This window comes from Brachycentrus maculatus, unplaced genomic scaffold, assembly GCF_059751285.1.
Source record: "Brachycentrus maculatus isolate JH-2025_06_01 unplaced genomic scaffold, ASM5975128v1 h1tg000269l, whole genome shotgun sequence".
Lineage (NCBI taxonomy): Eukaryota > Metazoa > Arthropoda > Insecta > Trichoptera > Brachycentridae > Brachycentrus > Brachycentrus maculatus.
The window spans coordinates 1,265,623-1,292,896 of NW_028281020.1; the positions used below are offsets into that span (position 1 = coordinate 1,265,623).

At 32.0% G+C, this 27,274-nt stretch overlaps 4 protein-coding genes across 4 annotated transcripts; 2 read left to right on the top strand and 2 right to left on the bottom strand.

Annotated features, from left to right (window-relative positions):
• Positions 1–3,845: 3,845 nt before the first annotated feature.
• Spase12 (Signal peptidase complex subunit Spase12) lies at positions 3,846–4,380 on the bottom strand. Its single transcript, XM_088266493.1, has one exon. The coding sequence runs from the start codon at positions 4,289–4,291 to the stop codon at positions 4,001–4,003; it is 291 nt and encodes a 96-aa protein (XP_088122619.1). The 5' UTR covers positions 4,292–4,380; the 3' UTR covers positions 3,846–4,000.
• A 1,716-nt stretch (positions 4,381–6,096) lies between these two features.
• RabGGTb (geranylgeranyl transferase type-2 subunit beta) lies at positions 6,097–10,388 on the top strand. Its single transcript, XM_088266463.1, has 5 exons — positions 6,097–6,486; positions 6,941–7,152; positions 7,812–7,982; positions 8,713–8,866; positions 9,511–10,388. The coding sequence occupies exons 1-5, from the start codon at positions 6,293–6,295 to the stop codon at positions 9,779–9,781; spliced, it is 1,002 nt and encodes a 333-aa protein (XP_088122589.1). The 5' UTR covers positions 6,097–6,292; the 3' UTR covers positions 9,782–10,388.
• A 747-nt stretch (positions 10,389–11,135) lies between these two features.
• LOC148305562 (glucose dehydrogenase [FAD, quinone]-like) lies at positions 11,136–14,580 on the top strand. The gene is made up of 3 exons (XM_088266461.1): positions 11,136–11,372; positions 11,464–11,666; positions 12,170–14,580. The coding sequence occupies exons 1-3, from the start codon at positions 11,225–11,227 to the stop codon at positions 13,601–13,603; spliced, it is 1,785 nt and encodes a 594-aa protein (XP_088122587.1). The 5' UTR covers positions 11,136–11,224; the 3' UTR covers positions 13,604–14,580.
• Positions 14,581–17,989: 3,409 nt separating this feature from the next.
• Positions 17,990–24,422, bottom strand: LOC148305563 (uncharacterized). Its single transcript, XM_088266462.1, has 2 exons — positions 23,225–24,422; positions 17,990–20,535 (listed from the first exon to the last, which is right to left on the bottom strand). Exons 1-2 carry the CDS (start codon positions 23,942–23,944, stop codon positions 20,041–20,043), a joined length of 1,215 nt encoding a protein of 404 aa, XP_088122588.1. The 5' UTR covers positions 23,945–24,422; the 3' UTR covers positions 17,990–20,040.
• Between the last annotated feature and the right edge of the window lie 2,852 nt (positions 24,423–27,274).

Genomic DNA, 27,274 nt, shown 5'->3' on the forward strand with positions numbered 1-27,274 from the left:
GAAAATTCTCTATTTTAAAATATTTTATATAAAGATAGATAAATCTTTGAAACATAAATGTTATCCGGAGAATTTGGATTTTTTTTTGTAAAATCGACTTATATGGATCTGGCGGATTTTGAAAGTAGGCGACGTAGTTATAATCTCTCTTCTTATTTCAATGAAATTATTTCTGTAGGCCATAAAAATTCTCAAGTATATTCTCTCCCATAATCAGTCCACCTGCTTATCTCAATGGTAGACAATAATAATTCTCAAATTACAATCCATCTTTTTATCTCAATGAAATGATTCTGTTGACAATAATAATCCTCAAATTGCATCCGTCTTTTATCTACATCGTAAGGGCATTTGTCCACTACACGGAATAATTTTACCATCCGTCCGACACGTCAGTTTGCGTTTTAAAACGACGATTTTACGATCGAATTTACGCGCAACGTGTTCACGCACCGATCAAGAGCTCCGATCCGAAGAAAGATGGACAAAAGCACAAGCCAATCCAAGCCAATCGTCATTTTAAAACGCTAACTGACGTGCCGGACAGTAAAATTACACGGAATTTCGGGTAGTGGACAAGCGCCCTAAGTGGGGCGTAGTGTCGGGTAAGACAATCTGCACACTATTGGACTAGCGGAGTAACGTGTTACAACGTACGACATGCACGCATACTTACAAAGCACGCCACACGCGCAAACACAGAAACGTTTGTGTATTTTTACGATTTTATGTTAAGATTTGATTCCCGATTTTTTTACAAATTATTTATTTCCGTCGCTGCAAATGAATGACATTATAAATAACATTTACCAGACCCAACATTACAAAATTGTTTTATTTAAACTTTAAATATGGCCAATAAAAGCAACTAGGAATATTAAATATGACGGACAATTTGGACAAATACGAATTTGTCCGTTTTATACGGATTTTGAAGGAATCAAGAGATCAAACGGAATTTGAAGGATTATAACGGAATTTTAACGGATTTTAGGAAATTTTTAGCGACGGCGAAAAAAAATTCATCGCGTAAATTTTGGAAAAAAAAATTTTTCCGTCTCGTAATTTCGCAATTTCGTAATTTCGCAATCTCGAAAACTACTCTTTGACGTCTGACAACACTGGCCGTCAGTAGCGCGCAAGCCGTTCTCGTTCTCGGCTTTGGCGGCTACTTGTGATATTATTATTATTATATTTGATGTTATTATTCTCATTTTCAGATACATATTTACCAGACCCAACATTACAAAATTGTTATATTTCAACTTTAAATATGGCCAGTAAAAGCAACTATGAATATTTACGTTTTTCCTGTTTTAAAATCACATTCTCATATTGTGTACAAAATACATACGAGTATCATCGATTCCCGCGGCACTTTTATCACCGTAAGGTTAATAAGAAAACTAGTGAAAATATGTAGATATTCAGTTCCCTATGGCCCCCTTCCTCCTTTGTTTGCAGAACTTGCGATCTTTTTGAAAAGCCGCGCAACATTTTTTGCAACGGCGCGCAACATATACATACTAAGTATGATTTAAAAAAATTCGTTATATGTGGGAATTCGTTATTACGAATTAATATTTTTTGGTCCCTTGGATTTCGTTATATCGCGATTCTACTGTATTACAAACAGTGAAGGATAACGAAAGTGTTGTAGTTAATTTCTTATACTATTTCAAATTTTGTGTAATTTTTTCCAATTATTATTAAAAAATCATCAAAGGATTAAAGGAGTACTCGCAAACATGCAATTCAATAAGCGACTGGCTGCGTGAGAGGCCATACGAGTCTCCACGCGCATTTTTTTAAGAATATTAAGGAAACTCCTTACCTTTCAATAACACTTTTATTTTTTCAAACCATATTTGAATGGATTTCGAAGAAAAACTTATTTCAACAATACAAAATCGGTGTTTTGAGAAAAGAAAAACAATTACGTAAAATGTAACCTGGGTTTAAAGAAAATTATGTAGAGGGTTATCGAATATCCCGGCTTAACTGTCAGTGATAATTTATTATACGTCATTATTGGTTTCTCCTGAACATTTGATATTTTGGACTGAATCATTTTAACAACTTTTAACAATTGAATAGTATTTTAAGTAATAAATTATTGAAGTAACTCAATAATTTCCATTTTATTCATCACTAATGTGATCCCTTAGCAACATAATTGTAAACATTATTTTCCAACTGAAAGGCATAAAAAATATTTAATTTGACCAAGAACACCCGTTAACGATCAAGATAACTCTGCATTTTTATGATGCAGTTCCCTGTGCACCATTGGGGTGCGGATAAGGGTTTGAAGAAAAAGAAGAAGACTACTAAGAAGCTTTTAACTGTATTGCTCTATCGAGGTGTGCAGCTAAAGATAAACTGTTTTAATTTGTATGTTTAATTATTATACAAATGTATTAATATATAGATTAGTAAGAAAAAATGTATATAGTGTTATTATTTTTTGACATCTCATCAAAGATGAAGAAGAATATGGAAGTCGGGGCTGACGACTGTCATAGGCTGGTTTAAGTGATCACTTTACACACGTGTAACATTCTTAATAAAAAAGGTTCTTAACATCTCACCAATAGATGTCTCTAGTGAAGTTCTAGTGATTCAAGAACAATGTTTGTAAATTGGTTCATATATATAGAACTTCCAAGAATACACACTACTCAAATTCTTGGAAGTTCTGTATATGTGAACCAATTTAGAAACCTTGTTCTTGAATCACTAGAACTTCACTAGAGACATCTATTGGTGAGATGTAAAGAAGCTTTTTATTAAGCAGAAACTCTTATATTAGTATGTGAGGTCCATATTCTTCTTCATCTTTGATGAGATGTCAAAAAATAATATGAAAATAACTCTTGTAATTGGAGATAATCCAGATTTTGTGAACAAGTATTTGGACACACTCAAAATGTTGTACATAATGTTAAATTCTACACAGTATAAATGTAACTTGTGTCTATCTACCATTAGTAAAACTTTCCCATGAATATTTTGAAGTGTATTATTTATTATAATATGTGCTCTATCGAGATGTAAGATAAACTGTCTAAAGATAAACTGTTTTAATTTGGATGTTTAATTATTATACAAATGTATTGATATATAGATTAGTAAGAAAAAATGTGTATAGTGTTAGATTCTACACAGTATAAATGTAACTTGTGTCTATCTACCATTAGTAAAACTTTCCCATGAATATTTTGAAGTGTATTATTTATTATAATATGTACCCTGAAACATTCGCCAGAAGAGATTTTTCTTACGGTGAATTTTTCAATCTGGAATTAATTACTTAAAAGTGTTATTGACTAATGGTATGAATCAAATAAAAATGGTTGATTAATCCATTCATTCTTATATTTGGTTGCTTAAAAGTCATTGGAATTAATAAATTAATTAATGGATTCAAATAATCCATTAGATCCCTAAAATAGTATTAGATCCAAGTAAGTAGTTGATTGAAATAAGTATTCTATTAGTAATTATTTTTTATGTTTAGTAATAGATTTTGATTTTTAAGAATGTTATCTTTGGATCATTGTAAAAAAAATCTGGCGACCTTCTTGTTTTTAAAGCGATGATGATTATTTCGGAAGGCCTTTTATTTGTGTTTTTTTTTCAAATAACTGAATAATATAATTTCAATACTAATTATTTTATTCTGAAAAATCATTTAATCAATCACACCATTAGTAATGACACGACATCATTCAGTATCCCCTCACAAAAGTAATGTGAGCGGATACTGAGAAAAAAACATTATTTTTTAACCCACACTGGCACTTGTGTGCAGTATGTGTACTTAGGAAGTGGAAATAAAAGTCTTTATTAGAGTAGGATTGTAAAAATAACAATTTAATGAAATAAAAACATCAAAATAACAACAGTTTCATTAAGATGCTATGAACTTTGCGGTTTCACGATTTCAGGGTTGGTTGTGGACAGTCTGGTTGGTGGTAGTGATCTGTGTAGTGAGGATCTATTCCTTGCTGCGCGGTTTTTTCCCTGTTGTTCGCTTGGTAATTTGACTTTCAGGGACTTGCCACTGAAGAGGTTTTCTTCTGTACATCGGCCATGGGGGAACAGTAAGAATAGTAGCCAAAATGAATCCTGCACCGAGGATGTACACAGATTGGGAGAACTGCTGTACAATATAACCCCACACTAACCCGACAATACTAAACAAGGTTATAATAAATCTGTACAATTGTTCTGCGCGAGCTTGTCCTGCGTAATCGATGTATGTAGGTAAAGATTTAAAGAAATCCATTTTTTAAATCAGTTATTTGGATAGCGGCTTATAAAAATTATAGACACGTCAGAAGATATCAGTGGTAAACGTCAAACAAACTGCATAATCTATGCAAACAACGTACCATAGACAACATTTGTGTCATTTTTTTTTCAATCATATCCTCGCTTTGTGGCACACGTAAGTATTTTGAATTCGGAATAAATTTTCGATATTTTTTTTCATAAAGAACTAGATTCTCTTTGTATTTAAAAAATCCGAAACATCATAATAAGAAACAACGTTTTTTGTTTTATAAAATTTGCGTTGATTATCTTTATATTTTGGTATTGTTAATAGACAAAAACGGTACATAAAAGTTTAAACATGAATATAATTGCCTTTGTAACCGGCGTGGGTTACGTGCGATGACTCTCAAAAATGTACACGCCTGGCCTTCTTCGGAATCTCCCAACTATGCCACCGTTGTAAGGGGTGACGTTCCAGACGGCCCCGCCGTACCGAGTTACCGAGTAAGCTGGATACGGACGGAGGTGAATGGATGTATGAGCGGAAGAGCGGGCACTGGACCGACAAGTCAACCTCAATAGCCCTGATAAGGGCTTTCCGAAACTGGTCCGTGAATCGGTATAATGAGGCGAAGCGGTCCAGGCTGGCGGCGCGGCGAGTCGTCCAAGGAGCGGGAGCGGAGAAATGAAACACAGGTTTCAACAGTCACACCAGAACTGGTTTATTATCAAAAAATGCGCCCTCTATATACCCGGCCGTGATCGCGTACCGCCCGACAGTGGGAAAGTACAGCCAATCAGCGGCCGGGGGAGAGAGACAGCCATATCTCTGTCTCTCTCTAATGGGCACCGGACGGGCTACACTTTCATACCGTACCGGTGCCGTTCCAACAGTTCGTTATTACATTACAATTTACAATTTACAAGTTTATTTTATCAGTAATCTATTTATACTACTTAGTATCTAGGCGTATTTATGTATTAACATTGTCTTATTCTTTCTTATATCTAATACATTCTGTAAATACATGAGAAATCGGTAGAATCCATAGAGGCCCTTCTTCGGGCCGCATTCCGACGGGCGACCGTTTCGCTCGCCGCCAGGCGCCTGGAATTCTTTTTCAGGGCCGCCGCACGGGGTGTGCGATCTGTCCGTAACAGCCTTAATTTAAATTTATTTATAATTGGTTTCAAATTTATTTTTCGTTCCTGAGCAGGTTATTTTTGTTTTACCATTCTATACTTACAATACGTATTTTGTGCGTTTAATATACATAAATATGTAGAACCATAATTACGATGTTCTTCTATAACAGCGTTTTAATAGCGCGGTTCAGTAATTCACAGAGAAACTAGAGTGCAAAATTTTTCTCTGTGATTTTACGCTTGTACAGCGTGTTGACTCAGTTTATACCGTTTTGATTGTGTGTAAGATGTATGCATTTTCATTAAGTTTATATTTGTACTAAAATACTGTTTTTTTCGTTTGAAATGCATCAGTTTTTGTATCATTAAATTGCAATAATTGAACACTGCGTACAAAAATGGTAGAAATTCATGAAAGGAAAGAAGCGCTAAAAAGTTTTTTTTTAATACTCAAATGGAACTATGTGGAAAATAGACTCCGCTTAACGCCTATTCGTTTAGCGTGCCATTTTGCTGCAGCGGATTAATTACCCGGGATAAGCGGGGTATTACAGCAAAAGAATTTTTTTTAAATGTAAAAAGAGATTGTTGATCAATAATTGGTGAACGCTGAGATAAAGATCGTCGGTGAAATTATTAGAACCTCACCCATTTTCTATGGTTATGTTTGTATTATAAATGTCAAATTGACATGATATGGCCGTCATTTGTTAATCATATATTACTAGTTTCTGTGTTTGTGATATCGGCAAGTGCCGCAAGTTACTTATTTGGCTGTAGTCACTGCAGCCCTCGCTGCGTTCGATTATTATTAATTTTGTGATACATATATGAGACGCTGTCATTATACTAAAGTACTTTAAGTATGGCAGTTTCTACTAAAGATGTGGTTTTGACTGAAGATCGTCCCACATCACTGTTGATTGAAAAACATTCGGAGTATCTCGCTGCTTATGGAACAAATAAAGATGATTATGAATATTGTATGACGGAATTTTTAAGAATGTCTGGAATGTACTGGGGGCTCACAGCTTTAGAACTGATGGGGAAGTCGTCCAAGTGAGTTTGTCATATTCATATAATAACTTTATCTTGCTAATTTGTAACACAATATTTTAATTAGCAATTTAGAAACTATCTATCGAAAAATCACAGCAATCAAATGGTCAATAAAAAAAATACTTAAAGGTAGAGTATTGAAATAAGAAATAGATTTAACTTTTTGTACGTCATAAGTTTTCCTCCTAAGTTACCTTATTATTCACATCAATCTGTTACATACAAAGTTTCAAAAAAATTACTCTCAAATTAGCATACACAATATTCCGTCGGGTAAGGATACATATAATCAAAGCTACTTGACAATTAATTGTGTTGTGTCAACTATCAAATCTGTGAATTGGTAAAGATGCCATTTATAATTTTATGTACTTCAGGCTTTTAAGGTTTACTGTAATAAAGTTTAGCAAAATCTGTTCAATTTCAATTAAAAGCATCAATTTTGATACTGCAGGATTCCTAGAAGTGAGGTTATACAGTTCATCAAGCAATGTCAAGATAAAGATACCGGAGGAATATCTGCTAGTATTGGGCACGATCCACACATATTATACACTCTGAGTGCTATCCAAGTGCTTAGCATGTATGATGAAATTAATGCCATTGATGTTAATGGAGTCATCAGATATATTTCATCACTTCAGCTTGAAGACGGCAGCTTCACAGGTAATATAAACATAGTAACACAATCAAATCTAGTAAAAAAAAATAGTAAATTATTGAAAACTTAGTACTAATACATTAATTTAGTAGCTCATAGTAGAAAATTCTTATTTTTTAATGCAGCTTTAAACACCTGGAAAATATCGTATGATATGTGTATGGAAATCTTAAGGGATTGGTTTTTTTATAATACTTGTTTCAGCATTGTTAAATATAAGTCCCAATTCATCACCTGGATGCAAAATTATCCTAACTGCATATTTACAAATTTTACAGGGGAGGCAATTAAACTTTTGCATGTAAACTGTTTCAATCATTTAGTAATATTTTCTTTTAAATAAATATATTGATAATGTTTGAATAGCTATTCATTTTAGTTAAGAACATTCTGCGCAACAAAATCAGTAGCAAAATAAACACAATGCGCGGATAAAAGTAGATTGACTTGTATGCGCCTTAGTGTGATAGTTCTGCATCCAGGTAACATATTTATTTAATTATTTTAAAACACAGTGGTAATTGATTTGGTCTAATTAACCCCGATTCAATAATAAAATCCTCCGCGCAACACGCAAAACAACTGTTGTTATTTAGTGCCAAAAGTAAATTGTTGCTCTATATACATTTTTTAATTTCCATTTTTCTTTGTTTGATTTTTTTAGGTGATAAGTGGGGAGAGGTAGATACTCGCTTCTCCTTTTGTGCTGTCCTCTCCTTATCCCTTCTCCATCGTTTAGATGCCATTCAACTCGACAGTGCTGTACATTTTGTTTTAAGTTGTATGAACTTTGACGGAGGATTCGGATCTCGACCTGACTCTGAAAGCCATGCAGGTATGATTTTGGTATATTTAAAGTTACAAAAGCTGACATTATTAACATGGATCAAAAGAGTTTCAAAAATAGTGGCAATAAGAGGAGGCTTTGACCACATAATCAGTCCCTTTAATTATGATAATTCTGTAGTAAGAAATCTCTGAATTATCCATATACACATCATAATAACTTAACACTGTTCTTGTTGTTATTTTGTTAAACTTTTAATTAGCGCTCCTAGAAAATCAATGTACTTGTAATTAGAATGTTTGTTCGTTAAGCTATTGATGTAATTGAAGTAATATCTACAAGGAAAGAAATAAAGCTTTCATTATTATCATCTTTTATTACCCCCTTAGGCATGGATGCTGAACAAAGAGCTATCCCATAAAGTCAAAACATTTGGGATATGGTTCTGTAGAAGGATCCTCAAAATATCCTGAGTGTGTATAGTCACAAATATTCAAGTCTTCTTGATTATGTCAAATGAATGAGCAGTACTTTCTAATATCAAAATACGGAAACTGCAATATCTCGGACACATTATGATATGATCATAATATAGAACCAACTACCTCGTCATGGAAGGCAGAGCATAGGAAGACGCCGCATCTCATCTGCAGAACCTGAAAGACTGGTATTGGTGCAGCTCAGCAAAACTGTTTTGTGTGCCTGTCAAAAAATGAGAGTCTTGATAGGAGGTGTCATTCCGAGAAAACCCCTCTATTAAGTAATTTTTTTATTCCAGGTTTAATATATTGCTGCGTAGGATTTCTTTCCGTGTGTGGAAGACTTGATGCTCTTAAAGCCGATGAACTTGGATATTGGTTATGTGAACGACAGTTACCAAGTGGCGGACTCAATGGACGACCAGAGAAATTACCAGATCTTTGTTACTCATGGTATGTGAAGTTATTAACACAGTAAGGACGGTAAAAGTATTTCTACCAGCTCAGTCGATTGATGCTAAAGGACGGGAAGGGTTTTTTACCTCATGCGCCGACCTCATTTCAAAGTCAGAAAAGAAGGAATCATTTAATGTTTTTATATGAATATTATATACCAATTTGTTAAGCTCTTGACTATATGTACACAATTATCAAATATCCTGTCCGAAATGTGTTAAAATACCTTAATGTTCTCTAATGATGAAGAAATAATAATATATTCAAAAATGTACTATCTATTACTCTTTCCAATATCCAGCAAACAAGAGTGATATTTTATTAAGTTGACTATCACTAGAGAGTAATTGTCCATGCTTGGTCAGCTTGCCTATAAATAACAATATTTATTTTATCACTCAAAATAAATGGCATTTTAAAAAAAAATAGGTAATTTACTTTTGTTTGTATTATTCGTTGGAAACTTTTTCTTCTATCCCTCATTCAAATTCATTGGTGTAAAAGGCCCCGCATAGGATTGACACAGTAATAACTTAGTTGTCAATTATATAGGGCGTGAAACCTACCCGCAGAGTATCAAATTGTGACAATCCTATTTATTCGCTCCATGAACAAAATATAACTGTTGAATTTTTTTTTAGGTGGGTTCTAGCATCCCTCTCCATGTTGAATCGCATTCATTGGGTCGACAAAGAGGCGTTAGAAGACTTTATTCTCGCCTGTCAGGATGCGGAGACAGGCGGATTTAGTGACCGACCAGGCGATATTGCGGATCCCTTTCACACACTATTTGGTCTAGCCGGATTATCCCTACTCGGCAATCCCCTCGTGAAGCCAATAAATCCAACCTACTGCATGCCGCAAGAAACATTAGACAGATTGAAATTAGAGCCACAAATTTTAGCTCTGTGATTGTCACAAAAGAATTTTGAAGAGTGAAAGAGTGAGATTTCCGAAAATTAGATAGAGTGATATTTCTTACATTGTCATATGGCATTTATGTAAGAAATATTTTTTTCCCATGTCTTCACACATTTCGAGTCACTGGATTCGCAATAAAAAGTTTTTCAATCAATAACTAAAGTATAAATACTTTGCACTACCTACTTGTTACCTTGATATACTACCTTGACAGTGCTTATAAAGACGTGGATGGTGATGTGATGATTATAATGATAGATAAAAAAAATTAAAACGTCGTCCGTCAATCTCCGATCGTCGAGTAAATGGAGTCTGGGAAAAAACTAGAGCCGATCTATTATTACGCCTTCTTCTCGGTCTTCTTCCGAGATATAATAGTTTATTTAATTAATTGATTATCAATATTTCAATTAATTATAAAATGATTTCAAGGAAAAGTTATTCACAGATTTATTATTTTATGTTGTACCTAGTGCAAATTAATTCATATTTTTTATTTATATTTAATTTTGTTTATGAGCTGTTTTATTTTTAAATGTTTCTTTTTTTAATTTGTGACCTTTTTATTATACTTATAATAAAAGATGTATTCATGGTGTGTAATTTTTTTCCTCCACCCCTTCAAAAAATCCTTTTCGGTGCATAAAAACATATTAATTATGTATTTTTCTTAGTTCTTGCCTGTTCAGATGCTAAAAGCTTTTTGTTGTTGTTGTCATAATGCCATGTGTTACCAATACTTACCGATACGTGTGCAGTTATATTAATTTAGTTTGTGAATATGAAACCGATTCAAATTTGAATGCATAGGATTCTTCTTCAAAACCCAGTTTTTAATTAGTCTTTTTTAAATTAATTTATTATTAATAAAATTCATATGATCTGTAAAAGGCAAAACTGAAGGAATGGTACTACTGCATGGAGGAATCTGAATATTTCATGGTTCTGGATAATCCTGAAATCATTCAATGTATCTGATACATCTTGCTTCATTCCAGGATGTAATTATAATATATATGGGTAAATACTTATTTTATTTTAAAAAGGGAGATATGTGTGTTCTTATTATTTACAAAAATATTTCAATTTCATGCTATTTCTGTGAGCTTAAACAGCTCTTCATTAAAAATAGAAATCAAGTTGTGTTAGAGTAAGTTCGAACCCAAAAACATTGACTCAAGAGTCCGCGATACTAACCCCGGGACCCGACCCGACACTATTATTTTTATGACGCCTACTTACCATTATTTATAGGTTAACATGTGTGACCACAAAATGATAAACATATTGGCCATCGACAATAATTATTTTTATCACCTCGAATGTCAGATTGACAGTTCAAAATTCAAATATGTGAAAAAGCGATAGATAAGGAATCAGAATTCCAAAAAAAAGCAACCGGTACATAGTTCGCTCAGTAATGTACAAATCACAATGGATATTAAACTAATAATAGTTTTATCATTTTATTCACTATCTCTTTATTTTCTGAATATTTATATATCATTTAATTCATATTTAGAATATTTTATTCATTTCTTCGAAACTGATTCTACCGATAATGTATACGACTTTATTATTAGTAAGTTTTTTTCGAATTGTCTTGATATAAATTTATGTAACATCTTGCTTAAAAGTTTGTTAATGTATTTTTAAATTTAAATAATTTTCAGTCGGTTGCGGAACAGCTGGGTCCCTTATTGCCCATCGATTAAGCGCACATAAAGATCTAACATTCCTAGTTTTGGAGGCTGGAGGAAATGGGGGTTCTTTACTGGATATTCCTGCTATGGGCCCTTTTCTACAAGGGACAATTCATGATTGGAGATATAAAACTGTTCCACAGGAAAATGCTTGCCTTGCTATGAATGGAAAGGTATGATAAAAGCATGTTATTAATTAAATTAAACACGCAATTTCCTTAAATTTTTATGACTGCAGGTATATTTTCGAAGCATATTTTATTATTCTTTTATTGTCAAATTAAACGAAGTTTGAAGGAAAACGTTAGTTTTCCTGTGAGTATTTCTATATAAGCTTAGCAAAACAGTTATTGTTTTTTTTTTACTAGGAGCCCAGACTGAGGTCTTTAAGATTTACCGCAAGGCAAGTTCCTATCCCAGTAGAACTCTGTTATCAAGGTTTTTTTTAAATGAACACGATAATATTGAATCTTTATTCTATATAATTTTAAATTTGTATAGTTAATTTGGATAAATGTTATAGAATGATGTTCTTTTTTCAATGGTATTGTTTTAATATATGGTAACATAAAATTAAAATAAGACACTTGAAATGCAAGACACCACCTGTATACTAGATATGTTTTTAAATGTGCCTCCTACATTTTGAGTTTTAATAAGTAAAAAATTCTTTCAGCAATGTGTATGGCCTATGGGAAAAATAGTCGGTGGATCGGCAAGACTTAACAACATGGTGCACATTCGAAGCTACTTAGATGAAATTCGATCATGGTTTGATAATAAATTAATTACGAGTGAGATACAGAAATATTTAGAAGAATTGGAAGAATTTGATTTACCATATGAAAAATTACCTTTTAAAACAGCCTTATCGGATTCTGTTTTGAAGGCTTCTGCTGAATTAGGATACGATGTTGATAAATTTGGAGACAGAGCAACCACTGGTTTTATGGAAACTTTGGTCAATCAGAAAAATGGTGCCAGATGGTCTACATCGCATACACTTAAAAGCGGTCATTTTGCTAACCATATGAGTAAATTAGTAACTAATGCTCTTGTAGAAAAAATTGTTATAGACCCTGAAATTCTTACAGCACGAGATGTTATCTATGAAAGATTTGGTAAAAAATTGAAAGTCACTGCTAAGAAAGGTGTCATCTTGTCATCTGGTGCCATCGGAACCCCAAAACTATTGCTACTATCTGGTGTCGGTCCTAAGAATCATCTCAACGATATTGGGATACCGGTTATACAAGACTTACCAGTAGGAGAAGGTTTACTTGATCATGTCACCACTGGATTAGACTTAGTTCTGTTAAATAATACAATTCATTTTGGTATATCGGATGTCCTCAATCCGATTAATGTTTGGAACTATTTTATTCATGGTGACGGCTTGTGGACAGCATCGGGATGTGAAACAGTTGCAATTTTAAAATCAAATATTAGAAAATCTGATAATACCCTTTTAAATAAAACTGATTCAAATTTACCTGATTTGCAATTGATGGTCTTACCCATCGGTGTTTCGACTGATCAAGGGAAACATTTGCGATCATCTCTAGGCTTATCGAGTTTAGTTTGGGATGAGTATTTTTCTAAAATAGTTAGAAACAATTCAGTTTCCTTTCTGCCTATTGTGTTGCATCCTAAAAGTAAAGGTACAGTTCGTCTTTCTAGTACAAACCCATCAGACCAACCTTTGATTGATCCGAAATACTTCTCTGATGAAGATGACATTGAAGTTTTACTGAGAGGAATTGATTTAATTAAAAAGCTGTTAAAAACTGAAGCTTTAACCAATTTAGGTGCTGTATTGAATGTAATTCCGTTTCCCGGATGTGAAAAATTTACTTTTGATACCAAAGATTATTGGAAATGTTATATTCGTCATTGGACATTAACAACTTATCACCCTGCAGGAACATGTCGAATGGGATCTCTAGATGATGTAGAATCGGTAGTCGATTATGATTTTCAAGTAAAAGGCATTAAAAATCTTTTCGTTGCCGATGCATCACTGTTCCCAACCTTACCGAGTGGAAATATTAACACGGCTGTTGCCCTCATGGCTAGAATATTTAGCAATAAATTTATGCAGTATAATTGAACATTTTTTTTTTATTTTCCAATAATGACATAAAATTTTTAAAAATCTTTCTTTGCGATTATCTAAAACACATAACATTCTTATAAGTCCCAGTTATTTTAATTGAATTCAAAAATCTTTTTCATGGCTCCATTTAGTTTAATAATATTGATAATTTATATAGCGCCATTTTCATAATATACTACCTCAAGTGCGCATCACTGAATGAATTTGGGAAAAAATGGTGGTGAAAATGATTTAGCAAACAAATACATTTTTAGTATTTTTCTACAAATCATCTCCAATTTAGTAGTAAAAAAAATTGTAGCAAAAAAATTATATTTGTTATTTTATTGCTGAATATTTTTCTCCCTTTAACCTTATTATATGTGATATAATTTATTAATTACTTTTAAGGCTCAAGCTATATTAACAATTTGTGATAAAACCCGAGAACTTTTTTTATAAAAAAAATAATCCGGTTAACTTATTCAAGCATTATTTTATATATTAAAAATAAGTTTTAAAAACTTGCTTAAAAGGGGAGTAATATTATATTGGTAATAATATTATCAATGTTTATATAAGGTGAGAATGTCAGAGGAGATCTATTATTTTTTCACTAATGCAAAATGTATAGTTTACTTTGTATTCATAAGTGGATATTTTACAAATCTATCTTAAAAGCAACAAAGCATAATTTATAAATGTACATATACTTTATCTTATTTTATATGTGTTTTTTTTACAATGTTTTGTATAATCACGTTTTTGTTTGTTTTATTTATAAGCATATTGAATACCTTTATACTTATTGGAGGATTAAGGGAGGTTTATATAGGTGCTACATAAAAAAAACTTTATTTCTTCCAATATTTTATTGTAAATAAATCACGTCTAATTTAAAATACCGATTTACAAACTGTAATATTGCATTTTATTTATTTTGAGCGAGTTCACACAAAAATTATATTTTTAAATACAAAAAGATTTTAACATGAATGCAGTTTTTATTAATACTTTATATGTAATACTTATCGTGCATTTGTCAAATAAATGTATCATCTACACTGTGTATTTATAATATAAACATAAATATAGAAATAAATTATTGAATATGGCTCTCATGAGGTCTTGATCTTTGGCAATCTGCCTTTTGCATCTAGTAATATGACATTTATACTTAACCCATTCTGGAGATTGTCTAAATTTCATTGTAATTAATATTAGAGATGCATCAATTACTGATTCCGCTGACTATCGTACGACTATTATGTAACATTATGACTGATGAGTTTTAATGAAGATTTCATTTGGAAATAGGGCAGGTTTTTTATTTGAGATTTATGATGCATGTCTATTTTTGAAACACACGAAATAATACCGACATCGGGCGACAGAGACCACTACAGTCCATACACATTGAGCTACCCTGCGAGAATTCATTCAACTACCTCATGAAATGATACAGTAAAATCAGTTTAGGCTATTTCTTCCCTTGGGTGTCCGCAAAAGCCTATTTTATTTACCCGGATGTGGTACCGGCAAAAAGTTAAAACACTCTTCTCAGGTGTGGGGAATATTTGTTAAGAGAAAAAAAATTGTCTTCAGAACAAGAAGATAAGAAACCTTTCATTACAATCTACCAAAGATTAAGTGTCTTTTATGTAAGATACAGATACTTTCAATGATTTTTTACTGGTTTTAAAACATTCTGTGCGTTGAACATGTCTTTTATGTCCATATAAATATTGCAACCACGCATTGAACACGGTTAAGCGTTGAGTCATGTTGAATAAAGATAACTATTCATGGTTGGTTTTATGTGTTTTGAAAACACAAATGAATACACTTTTTAATGATGTTTAAAAAGAATGTAGAATTTGGTTTTGAATAAAGTTATGGGTTTTCAAAACTTTGAAAATTTAAGTTTATTTAAAAGACTTTTTTATATGCATTGAACGACTAATTGGCCAATAGGCGATAGTTGGAAAAGTTGTCAATCTAGGCAATTTGTCAGTGCATCTTTAATTATTACAATATTTTGTTTTTTTTTATTAGTATGCTTTATGTCTTTTACAAAATAGGTAACTATATAAAAATACTAGATTTAGATTTTCTCCTAGGGTCTAGTAAATACACACTCACTAGTTATCAGATAAAACTAATAAATAATGTTTTATATAAACTTGTGCAAAAGTTACAAAAACAACCTTTGATATGTTTAACATAAACTTCTACATTTATTCACAACTCTTGATTGAAATAGTTACATACAAATTTACTTCATTATAAAGTATATTAGTTTTATATCATATGTATATGGTTTATTCTTAATATCTATATATTTGTAACTTTTTTTAATATACCAACATACCCAATGAATAAACTCAAGTCTGCAGATTATGTAAAAATCAATTATCGCTATTACATCATTAATCATTAGTAATCATAATTTACCATCAGCACATTGTCATTCATTAAAACAGGAAAAATATATACAAAATTTGTATGATTCTAGGATTTTGGTTTAAATAGATACTTAAAATATTTTAATTTTAAAAATAAATTTAAAATATATTTAAAACAATTACATAAAATCAGATAATGTGTAGATGCAACAAATTAATTACCTCTGAACTATATATGTATATATATTTATTTTAAATTAAAGGAATAACCCGCAAAGCGTCTGTATTAGATGTTTGTCTGCAGGTAGGATAGTAAAGATAGGGAAGGAAATGTGAAAAATACATCATCAACAACACCCAGACCAATTGAAAATAAATCTTTCTTGAATTCATTTAGCAATTGGCGGGGATCGAATTGCGACGCCAGCTTCGAAGTCGAGCGTCTACCCAACTATGCCACGGCATCTGTCCCTATTATTAATACTCGCAATAAAAAAATAACTCCACCCAAAATGCATAATATTTACATAGTGTTATATTTATTTATACCTTTATTTACCAATTTACACTGTAAAAAATTTAAAAAGCTTTTAATGACTTTTTGAAAAAAAATGTTCTTACGCAAATCACAGTTTATTCATTAGGCGTGTCCATATTATTAAAGAATGTTGCCAAATTGTAATGGACAATTTCAAATAAAGGTATTCTAAAAGCTAAAATGATTTGATTGCTTCTACTCTATTGCGAAAAACTTTGATATTGAATTTCCACGCTTACTTGAAACATAGAAGTTACCATTTTTCCATTCAGTAATACCAAATACTTAGATATATCGATACTCAAAACTCATTCGGTTTTATATGAAAAGGCACTTGGCACCAGCAGACTGCCATCTATGAGTAAGAGGATATATTGCTATCTTTCAACTGATGTAGATATTTGTTTTGACAGCTCTCAGCTTATTTTTTCATTTAAGTTTTTATTTAGCTTTCAGGTTTTTTATATTGTATAGTTAAATTTTATATTACAATTTTAGCATATCATGTTAAATTTCAATTTATAATAATATTTTTACACCATGGATTAGAAATTTTATTAAAACATAAGTCGGGTTGTGGTCCCGTGGTTAGTGTCTCTTAAATCAGAGTTTCTTGGTTCTAACCCTCTCTACCACAATTTGATACTTATTTCTAATAATGATCCGCTTAGGCTCACAGGAAAAGTATGAAATTGAAATATTTGTGTAAATTATAAAAACACAAAAATTTCTCTTTTATTAATAAAAAAAAATACATTGAAAATTAAAGGCAAGACCCTCTGTACAAAGATGTCAGACAAAAGTGTTTGTATAGTTGTACCTTGTGTTTTTACAAAATCTCACATACTAACATATAAAATCATTTGATAATACTACCCTTATCTTTTTCTGTTTATTTATTTGCATCTTTACTTTTTTTGTCTAATTCATAAATTAATTCAATTTCCAGAATACAAAATACACTACGAAAGAATCAATCTATTTCTACAATAATACTCACTATGATTTATTTAATTCACATATCTTAATCTATGACTAGACACTACCATAATCTATTTTTAGTACATTTTTTGGACGGAAGATTTTTCACATGTTGTTTTCTAATTTTATGGGATGCTAAAATAGGCACACACAGTGTTACAAATCACACAAACGTGATGTAAGGCACACGTACATAAAGTTTTCACAAGTACCTACATATCTTTTTTAAAATATTGGCCTGCATGCATGTTTCTTATTTTCATTTAAGTTCACTCTACTAGATATGTAAAATTTAAGACCAATTTCTTAGAAACCCATAAACTTTCTTAAATCAAAGACTGCAAAGTCTTTCTCCAAAGTGGTAGGTATATTTCCGCAGATTTGGCAAGGAAATTTAAATACAGACAATATTGTCCAATTTCTGTTTTCAAAATGGATTAAAATAACACAAGTATGAAATAACTTGTAATTTAATGGTTTTTTTTTTACCTCTGTCAAATTAAATAGATACATAATTACATGCCACAATATAAATATAACAAAATGGACTTTGTCGTAATAGACACTAATATTTTACAAAACTCATTAATTTGACTTTAAATTATTTTTGTATTATTACCATATTGGATTTGCAATTTTTATGGCAAAACTTTGCTACTTTGCATAACTTTATTTCACATATTTACAATATTGTATTTTATCATTGTTTGTTGTGCTACTCAAAAAATAACCCTTTGCATTGTTACTTTTCTCATTAATAAAAAATGTATATTTCAGAACACATTTGTCAATTTTTTCCACTCATTAGTGGTTTCTAACCTCACGTTTTTGCAGAAATGGCTTTATCTTAAAAGTAATAAACCCATTTTTTGTATTGCTTTTCATTTCAAACATAACATTGTATAAATATGAAATTCAATACTTAAGATATACAGATTTTATTAAAAAATTCTCAAAACGGTAATGTGTTTCTTTTCTTCATCATATTATTTTAAACAACTTATTTTTATTGTACTATAGTTCAAACCGATATAGGTCTGTTTAATTTTAGATTGAACAGCTTTTTGACTTTGATCAAAATTTAAAAAAATATTATCTTGAGTGTTTCACAAACTGTAATGAGCATTATGATACGAATGAGCAACTATAACGTCTACACTTTGTGTATTTTGAGCATGTAATGTTTATTTAACATAAATTATAAACCTCGGTCACAACATTTTATTATGCACCTTTCAGTGTATTTTTTTAAATATAAGAAACCCATGTGTAAAGTCTTTATGTTAAACCTACTTATTAATCATTATTTTTTTTATTTACGTAAAGACACATTTTTTGCTTTTAAGTTATTGCTCTTATTCCAGTTATCACTTTTTATGGATATTTTTTACTCCACCAATACTTTTTTTTTTATTAGTTTAGGCACATCTCGGTCTCCAAAAACTCGTGTTTCATATCTGCTATGGATAGGCCATATAAAAAACACATTGATTTTTTTAGTAATTGTTTTTAGCATTATATCAGTTACATGTTTCGCTTATATAAAAACAAACATATATGAATTTCCTTCAAAAAGCAAATTTTATGACATTTTCCACAATAAATACATTCCAATTGAACCATTTTTTACCCACGTAGGTTTTTAAAATCGGCATCATTCATTTAATTTATTACATCAAAACTGAAAAACCATAACATATCTTTATTATGTATACTTAAAAAATGTGCATTACTTAGAAATATTTGTGCATTTTAGTAGCTTTTGATATAATGATTACATTTATGTGTAAATATATACTTTGTTAATTACAAAATTGAGACAAAATCTTGGACGGATTATAAATTCCTTACAATGTTTAACATATTTGTATTAGAAATACTTCACATGATGTGATAATACTGAAACAAAATACATATTTATTTAATTCGAAAGAAATTTTAGAAATGCTTTTATGATATGACTCCAACATATTATCCTATTGTTGCCAAAAACCCTTTTTAATTTTATGTATTTTAAAGATAAAACATATCAAACAGCAGCATAATAAATTACTGTAATGCTACAATCAAAAACTGCAAACAAAATAATTTTGCTTGTACAAGTAGGTATTTAGCGACTCAACACTCATCATCACACAACCATGCAGCGCTCCACAACTCTCTTCTTTTTAGTCTGACATTAAACAGTTAGTTTTTTAAAAAATTTACAGTGAAATTAATACACTGTTAATTTGTCATTTATATTATTGTGTGTGGTTTAGTATACTGTTTTAGAAGTCAGCAGTTCATAATGTACCTATTTGTGTATGATTTTTATTAAACGGTTATGGTCAAATAATGAACAAAATACCAGGGTTTGCTTATTTTAGGCCCCCGTAAAATATTTTGCGATTCAAAAAGGTTCAGTTCAAAAAAAATAATTGAAAACCGCTGCCATAGACTAATAATGATTTGGAAAGTGATTTTTGTCAGCAATAGGACTCTATATAGGTACATATTTATAACCCAGAAAAAGATTTTATGTTCCTTTACTTGAGGTACGAATCCAACAAAGAATCCAGCAAATCTGGCTGTAAATCTTCCCAAGGGGCTGAGAGAAGCAGAGCTCCGAGTTCTTCATCAGGAACTACCGACTCCACAATAACGTTTGCCGAACTGACTTGGCACTCTGCATTTTGAGTGACCATGACTGGTTCCAGTCCATCGAGGCTGAAGTCCGGTAAGTTACTGGACAAGTCTCCCATCGCATTGATATCTCTGACCGAATCAAAAATGTCATTCTGTAGCTGATCTGATAGTTGATTGTCATCGAATTTGTTTTCTTCTATATGAGTATCCATCTCTGATGTCTCATTTTTCTTCTTTTTCTGTGACTTTGGAGATTTAAGTACCCGTTTGTACCGCCTGGACTCTTCAAGTCTCGCTAGATCTAACTTCCAGAAGCCACCTTTACCTGGTTCCTGTTTCGATCTTGCTATTTTCACAAATACCTTGTTCAATGATAAGTTGTGTCTGATCGAATTCTGAAAAAAAAGAATTATATTAGATAATGTGCATTGTTTTTTGCTCTGATAGCAAAATTGCTTCTGTGAAATAATTATTTTCTTGCTAAATTATTCATATAAAACTGAATTGATGAAGCACTATTATTTCAATAGTAAATTACCTTTGATAGAGGTATTAATTATATTAAAAATTAAATGAATAAAATGTTTATTAGATAATTTTGAACAAACTATAAGTAAAAATTGTGATTTATAATATTTAAAATTAGTATCTTTAAAATAAATGTAGGTGTATTTGAATTTTAAAAATATATTTTTATATCTGTTTTTCTAAAAAAATATGTTTCGCAGTTGTCTAGTTTGTGTGAGAACTGACGAATTTTAATAGAATTAAAATAAAACCTCGATTGTTGCATAACATGTAATATTTAAATAACCATGATGTGACTTTTTCAATAATATTAACTTATATTTGATTCTGTTCTGATGTTTGATTTAAAGATACGCAGTGCGCCTGTGTATTTTGTGTCCGGCAATTTGCATAGCATTATTATGTACTGCCGTTGGTATAACGCAGGAGTTAGCAAACTTTATGAACCAAACCTGAGTCAAATTTTTCATAGAGCCGCAATATAAAATTTACTGTGGTTTATCAATTTTAATGGCGAAAAAATGACAAATAAAATCAATTTTTGTTTTATATAAACTCAAGTGTACACTGCAATCGTAGGTTTCTTAGTATAATATATATATATATATATATATATATATATATATATATATATATATATATATATATATATATATATATATATATATATATATATATATATATATATATATATATATATATATATATATATATTTATCACATGACATCCATTATCTTTTCGTTTATACATAGGTAAAATATGACTATCAATTTGAAGTTTTTTTGACGTCAAAATACGTTTAATCAACGGTTATTCTAAGCTGAAACGATTTAATCTGCCATATTATATGTTACGCTGATGATCAGCCGACCGTAAACTACTCGTACCTCAAGTTCAACATCTGTTCGCTCTGCTCTAATCACTTTGTTTATGATAACAGCAGGTCCACGTCAGTAAAATAACGTTACACGAAAAAATAGAAACATAAAACCAGCCTCAAAAAAACCTATTTATATTGCCTGTGATTTAAAAAAAAATGAAATAAAAGGGAAATTTGACGTGTATTATTGCGTATCCACCTCCGTAGTCTAGTCGTTAGAGCGTTTGGCTACCATGCTGGAGGTCCCGGGTTCAAAATAAAAGTTAGTGTTTCACTCTATTTCACTCTAATATTTTTTGAAGTGAGAAGTTTTTTTTTTAAATGGGAGTTGCATTTATTATTTTGCCTTGCGTATTATGTACAAGCTTTATTGATCAATAAGTGGATTCTCATTTCTTACAACTAATATCGTGTTTTATTTTAATTTGTGTTGGGAACAGGAGGGATAATCAATTGTGGGCCAATCAGGAATATCTCAGCATTTGCTCATTACTGGGAGAAAACCACGTAAACTTCCTTAGGAGAAACCGGACTGTCGACTGTTGTCAACAGGATTTCCGTTCCACTAGAAGAGGGTTCGACATTTTATGTCCTAGCTTGATTTATGGTACCAATGTCCTTCGCTATTTTATTTAAAGTGTAGGACTGATCATGGAATTAACGATCACTGTCGATGAAATGCAGTGCCCTATGTTGCATTTGGTGCAGATCAGGGTTATAAGAAGAAGAAGAAGAATTTGAAAATAAATGCATTGTACAGCTCAGTGGCGTGTGAGTGAGTTTATAATCAAAGACATATCAAGTTTAATCAGCGTATTAATTAATATGTTAAAATTGACTCATATATTCACAGGTCTCGAAAATCAAATGATGTGTGTTTAGTTGTTTAAAAATAACTGAAAACGCATGTTTAAAAAAATATTTTAGCACAAAATTATTTCACTATCGCAGTTGTCCACGTTTTTTTTTCTTTATTTAACTAGGGTAGGCACTACTTATGTGTCTATATGGAATGTGTGCCACTGGTATAGTGGTAGTGTCGCTGATTGAATCTAATATTCCACAGCTTTATTCATATTTACATTTATTCATAGTACACTTTAATTTAATAATAAATTAATAATTGATACTTTTCTTAAAGAATTTAATTTTGTAGCACTAATAGATAATGAGAACTGTGTTCTTTCTTGGTAATTTACTTTTCACCTCCATTTTCATGATAATATTAAAAATGTTTCTTTGGCTTGGTATTTGAAGCGTTAGTCTTCTCTTTCAAGCCATTTTTAAGATAATACTGTTCATGTTCTATAAGGGGAAAAAAATAAAGTTCTTTTTATAATCTGCGCCTAAAAACGCAATAATAATAACGTTCCCGTCTGTATAGTAGATTTAGGAACACGTAAAAAACAGTATGAGTTCATATTTCGTAACAAATAACAAAAACATGAGTCGAGCAAAGGGTGGGCATTCCTTAGAAAAAAAATCACGCAGTGACATCATGGTTCATTTTTATATTACCCAACTAAATGAATCATAATATTATCGTACGAAATGCTGTAATGGTTGCATATGTAAAGGGCTGATACCTGATTCTTACGTTTTCCAATTATAATCCAACATAAGTGGTATATGTAATATAGAGGGAAATACGTTAGATACTCAGAAGAAGTCTTACCTGCCAACTTGGATCTGCGCTCCTGTAATATTTGAAATTCTCCCTTATCCACGTGTAGATAGCCGAGAGGGTCATTTTGTTCCCGTTGTAGCGCATGGCGAGGCAAATAAGGGCGCAATACGAGTATGGCGGCTTCTTCTCACTATTGGACTGATATTCCTCGATATTCTCCAAGAAGTCTTCTTGGCATTTTAGAATCGTCTGCTTCAGCTTGTGAAGTCGCGCGTTTTGGATTACCGGCTTCGCTGGCGGCTTCGGCACCAACGCGGGGAAAGGAATCGTCGGCACAGACATGATGTTCGTTATGTTTTGCAACCAGTTGAGGTTGGTGAGGTCAGTTTCTCCGGAAGTGTCCATGTTGCAGGAATCCGTGCTGTTGTCGTTAGAGCACGATGGAGGATCCAGCTGGAAATCTCTATCGCAAATTTCCGGGATGGTTTCGTTGGCCGCGACATCCTCGACGAACTCGCAGTACACTCTCGTTTCTTCGTTAGTCTGGAAGCAATTCGGCTCCGCGAATGACTCGTCTAGCATCACACCTTCTATGGAGGTGTTCGTATCGTATATGTGCAATTCCGGAACGTGAGATATATATTTGATTTCTATAGTGTGCGAGGACTCCGGCACGAAGTGCGCCGGCAGCTCCGTCGTGTCCGGCCCGAAAGCGCCGTCCTCCAGCAACTCGCCCGACGCGGGGGATGAATTCGACGTGATCAGCATTTTCGATAGAGTTCTTCAATTCATTCGAACGATATCTAGGAAGCTCGATGAAATAAATCAATCGGTCACCTCGAAACGATGCACCTTTTCACCGATGGTTCGCATATTTCGCAACTACGAGACGCCGCGACGAAGGAACTAGAAATTACCGCCCACGCCGTCTGAAGCGAGCGTTTCCGCGGGAAAACAACTGACAATATCGGCTCGTGTACGCGTAAATGCGTTTTAAATTGAAATTAGTAATTTATCGGTCGTCGGGATGAGGAACGAGATCCGTCGGACGGCTGAGGCGCCTGCGGGTAAAGACTGGACCTGATCGATCGCTCCGGCGGACAGCGGTCGCGTCCACTGACCACCCCACCCCCTGCACCTGTACCCCGCGGAGCAGGTGAGGCCACCCTCTCACCCCGCGAGCGTGGAGTCGCGCTCGGCCGCCATGGCTAGTCGGTCCGCTCGGGTCGGTGCTCGGGACTTGAATGAACGGGGGCCGGGCCCCGCGGCAGGTGAGGGCGCCTCGCAGGTGCTGCCCAATCGATATTCCCGCTGGCGCTCGGTATTATAAAAGAGTTGGGGCGTACTGTTATCTGCTACCACCACCGCCAATGGGGGTTTCGATCAACCGGCTCCTCATTTTCCGGCCAACTACTCACCTTCGTCCATAGTGTACACACGTCCGCACCGTACATCGATAGTACTTATGTATGTATGTATATGAAAACGGAAAACGTCTAATAACGACAAATTAATGATCGACTTATTCATTTTCGCGCCATACTTACTAATCAATTTATCGAATTTAATGCACTATATTGAATAATGTCACAAGTACAACGATTAATATGTTGTTGGCTAATTATATTGCCCTCCTTATTATCATCTTTTGTAATTTACGTTTTTTTAATGTCAATTTTTTATGTATATATATATTTTTTAATGTTCAAGTACTATCTACCCTCTGATTGCAAACAGCTATATATGGTATCAAACGTTTTAATCAATATCACTTGTCTGTTATTGGTTGGTTGGAAGATATTGCTTTTTAGCTATAAGCCCACCAATGTCCTTATTTATTTGCTGTACATGAAGTTTAAATAAATAAATATACTTATAGGATGTTATTTTTATATTCAAGAACGAAATATTCCGTGAATAAAATGACATGATTCCGATTAAATAATAGAACCACGCAAGTTTATTATATCGTCGATTAGACTCGGAAAGCATACACCTCTCTATAGATGAATATAATTATAATCACGATTTCCGAAGAAATTTGAGGGGCTAAGTATACCTAAGAAACATAAATATATTACAAAGTGTTATTTTTATAAAATTAATAGTATCTGGGCTTGCTTTACTGGAGAGAAAAACAAACACAATAATTTAATCATCAAACGGAATTTATCTATTCTAAAAATATAACTTTGCTAAGAAATGATATATTATACAATGTCTTTTCATGTATTTCATAGGTTTATTGATCAATCGGTATCTAGTGATTAGCATTAAAACTAATGTGAGATACAAAACAATGAGACTTTTTCTTAAATTGCTTTTTATTCTATAATTAAAATATAACTTTGTTTTAAAATCACTATAAATTTATAGTGATTTTAAAACAAAGTTATGTTTTAATTATAAAATGGAAAATCACAAAGTTATTGCTTCAAATATAATTTATTTGCTTTTTATTCACTTAATGCAAATACATAGATTCTTTAAAAAATACGGTCATATTTCTCAACTTTGTAAATAATTGTAAGGTTTAGAAATAAAAAACAATTTGTGATTTATTAAGTACTTTAATTGACGATAGTCGAGCTTTGGTCCCGTGGTTAGTGTCATAGATTCTAAGTCAGAGTTTCTAGCACCGCTTAAATCTACGAAAATATTATTTTAATTATATATATATATATATATATATATATATATATATATATATATATATATATATATATATATATATATATATATATATATATTAAGAATACAAATCCTTTTGATTACAATATGACCATAACAAAGGCACCAGGAGTAGATGTCTCTTCATATATTTTTCGCGCATTTCTTAGTACATGTTATCTAATTTTTCTAGGTTTAAATTAGGTAAGTAATGTTTTTAATCCATTATTTTAAACTCATTATTTTTATTCAATAAGGCTGAAATATGTTTTTTCCATTCTTTGTATTGTACGAACGAAGTTGGAATATCCTTTTTCTTATCTCTAACAGATGTACGAGTACAGTATGCATACACAACACAGCAGACACGCGCCAACATGATAATTTGAATTCAGCCGTTCCGCTGAAAGAATAAAGGATCTATTATTAAGGACGAATATCCTACCTGTAGTAGCATTACTAAGGTAAGGCAGCTGGTACCACCTTATTACGTCACGGAAGGTGATTCAGGGACATAGGGGTACAAGGCATTTATTGTCTGTCGTACAGGGAAGGCTTTAGATTTATGGAAAATATTATAATAACATATATTATTTTGAACACAGATATGTTATTCAAAATAATATACGAGATTCGTTAAACTCGTTACGTACAATGCGTAGAACAGTGGTCCAAATTTATTTTACTATCGTATTTTTCAAAAATTAATACTTGCCGTATAAATATATTCTAAGAATAATTTTAACCACTACGACATATCGCATTTCACTAGCAGTTAATTTAAATATTTAGGGTTCCAATATTCACAGAGATAATATTTGCGCCTCACCGCAATTGCACTAAATGGTGACCTTGTTAATCAAGTTTATAGATGACCCTAGGTATCTCGATGCTTTGAAATTTTGTATTGTGAGTTTTTAAATGTTCATAAAAATAAATGTCTGTAAGCTGAAGTAAAATAAAAATGGTAAAATGATATTTCGACCACTGTTTAGTACAAGCAGAGTAAACAAATTATAAGACTATATGCTTATAGGTCAAATTGTAAAAACAAAACTTACCTATTCAAAAACAAAGATAAAAAACAAATTAATCCATAATATTACAAGGGAGAGACCTAATGTTATAAAACCATGTTTTCAATATTAAAAAAAAAAACGATCATCGATTATTATTGGAATTAAAAACTGCCTTTTGAAAAATAATAACATACTTTAAAGGTTTATAAAAAGATGACAATGATGATGATGGTTTTTTTTAAATATGTGGATGTTTCTCCTTATGGCAGAATTATAATACGATATCTATCTATAAACTATAGGGAAAAATAACCTCCAAACTGAAATAGTAGCTAGCTTCTTTTAGGATTAATCTCAACTTTCTGACTAGAATGTCATTCCTCTTTGTATTACATCACTATCCGTATAG

What these genes read in the sequence shown, in the direction of transcription:
- RabGGTb (XM_088266463.1), top strand. Translation starts at nt 6,293, where the DNA reads ATGGCAGTTTCTACTAAAGATGTGGTTTTGACTGAAGATCGTCCCACA. An exon ending in TGAAGACGGCAGCTTCACAG is followed by an intron (nt 7,153 to 7,811) that starts GTAATATAAACA and finishes TGATTTTTTTAG; the next exon opens with GTGATAAGTGGGGAGAGGTA. An exon ending in CCAGATCTTTGTTACTCATG is followed by an intron (nt 8,867 to 9,510) that starts GTATGTGAAGTT and finishes ATTTTTTTTTAG; the next exon opens with GTGGGTTCTAGCATCCCTCT.
- LOC148305563 (XM_088266462.1), bottom strand. Translation starts at nt 23,944, where the DNA reads ATGCTGATCACGTCGAATTCATCCCCCGCGTCGGGCGAGTTGCTGGAG. An exon ending in GCGCAGATCCAAGTTGGCAG is followed by an intron (nt 20,536 to 23,224) that starts GTAAGACTTCTT and finishes CTTTTTTTTCAG; the next exon opens with AATTCGATCAGACACAACTT.
- LOC148305562 (XM_088266461.1), top strand. Translation starts at nt 11,225, where the DNA reads ATGGATATTAAACTAATAATAGTTTTATCATTTTATTCACTATCTCTT. An exon ending in TGTATACGACTTTATTATTA is followed by an intron (nt 11,373 to 11,463) that starts GTAAGTTTTTTT and finishes AATAATTTTCAG; the next exon opens with TCGGTTGCGGAACAGCTGGG. An exon ending in GCCTTGCTATGAATGGAAAG is followed by an intron (nt 11,667 to 12,169) that starts GTATGATAAAAG and finishes AAATTCTTTCAG; the next exon opens with CAATGTGTATGGCCTATGGG.
- Spase12 (XM_088266493.1), bottom strand. Translation starts at nt 4,291, where the DNA reads ATGGATTTCTTTAAATCTTTACCTACATACATCGATTACGCAGGACAA.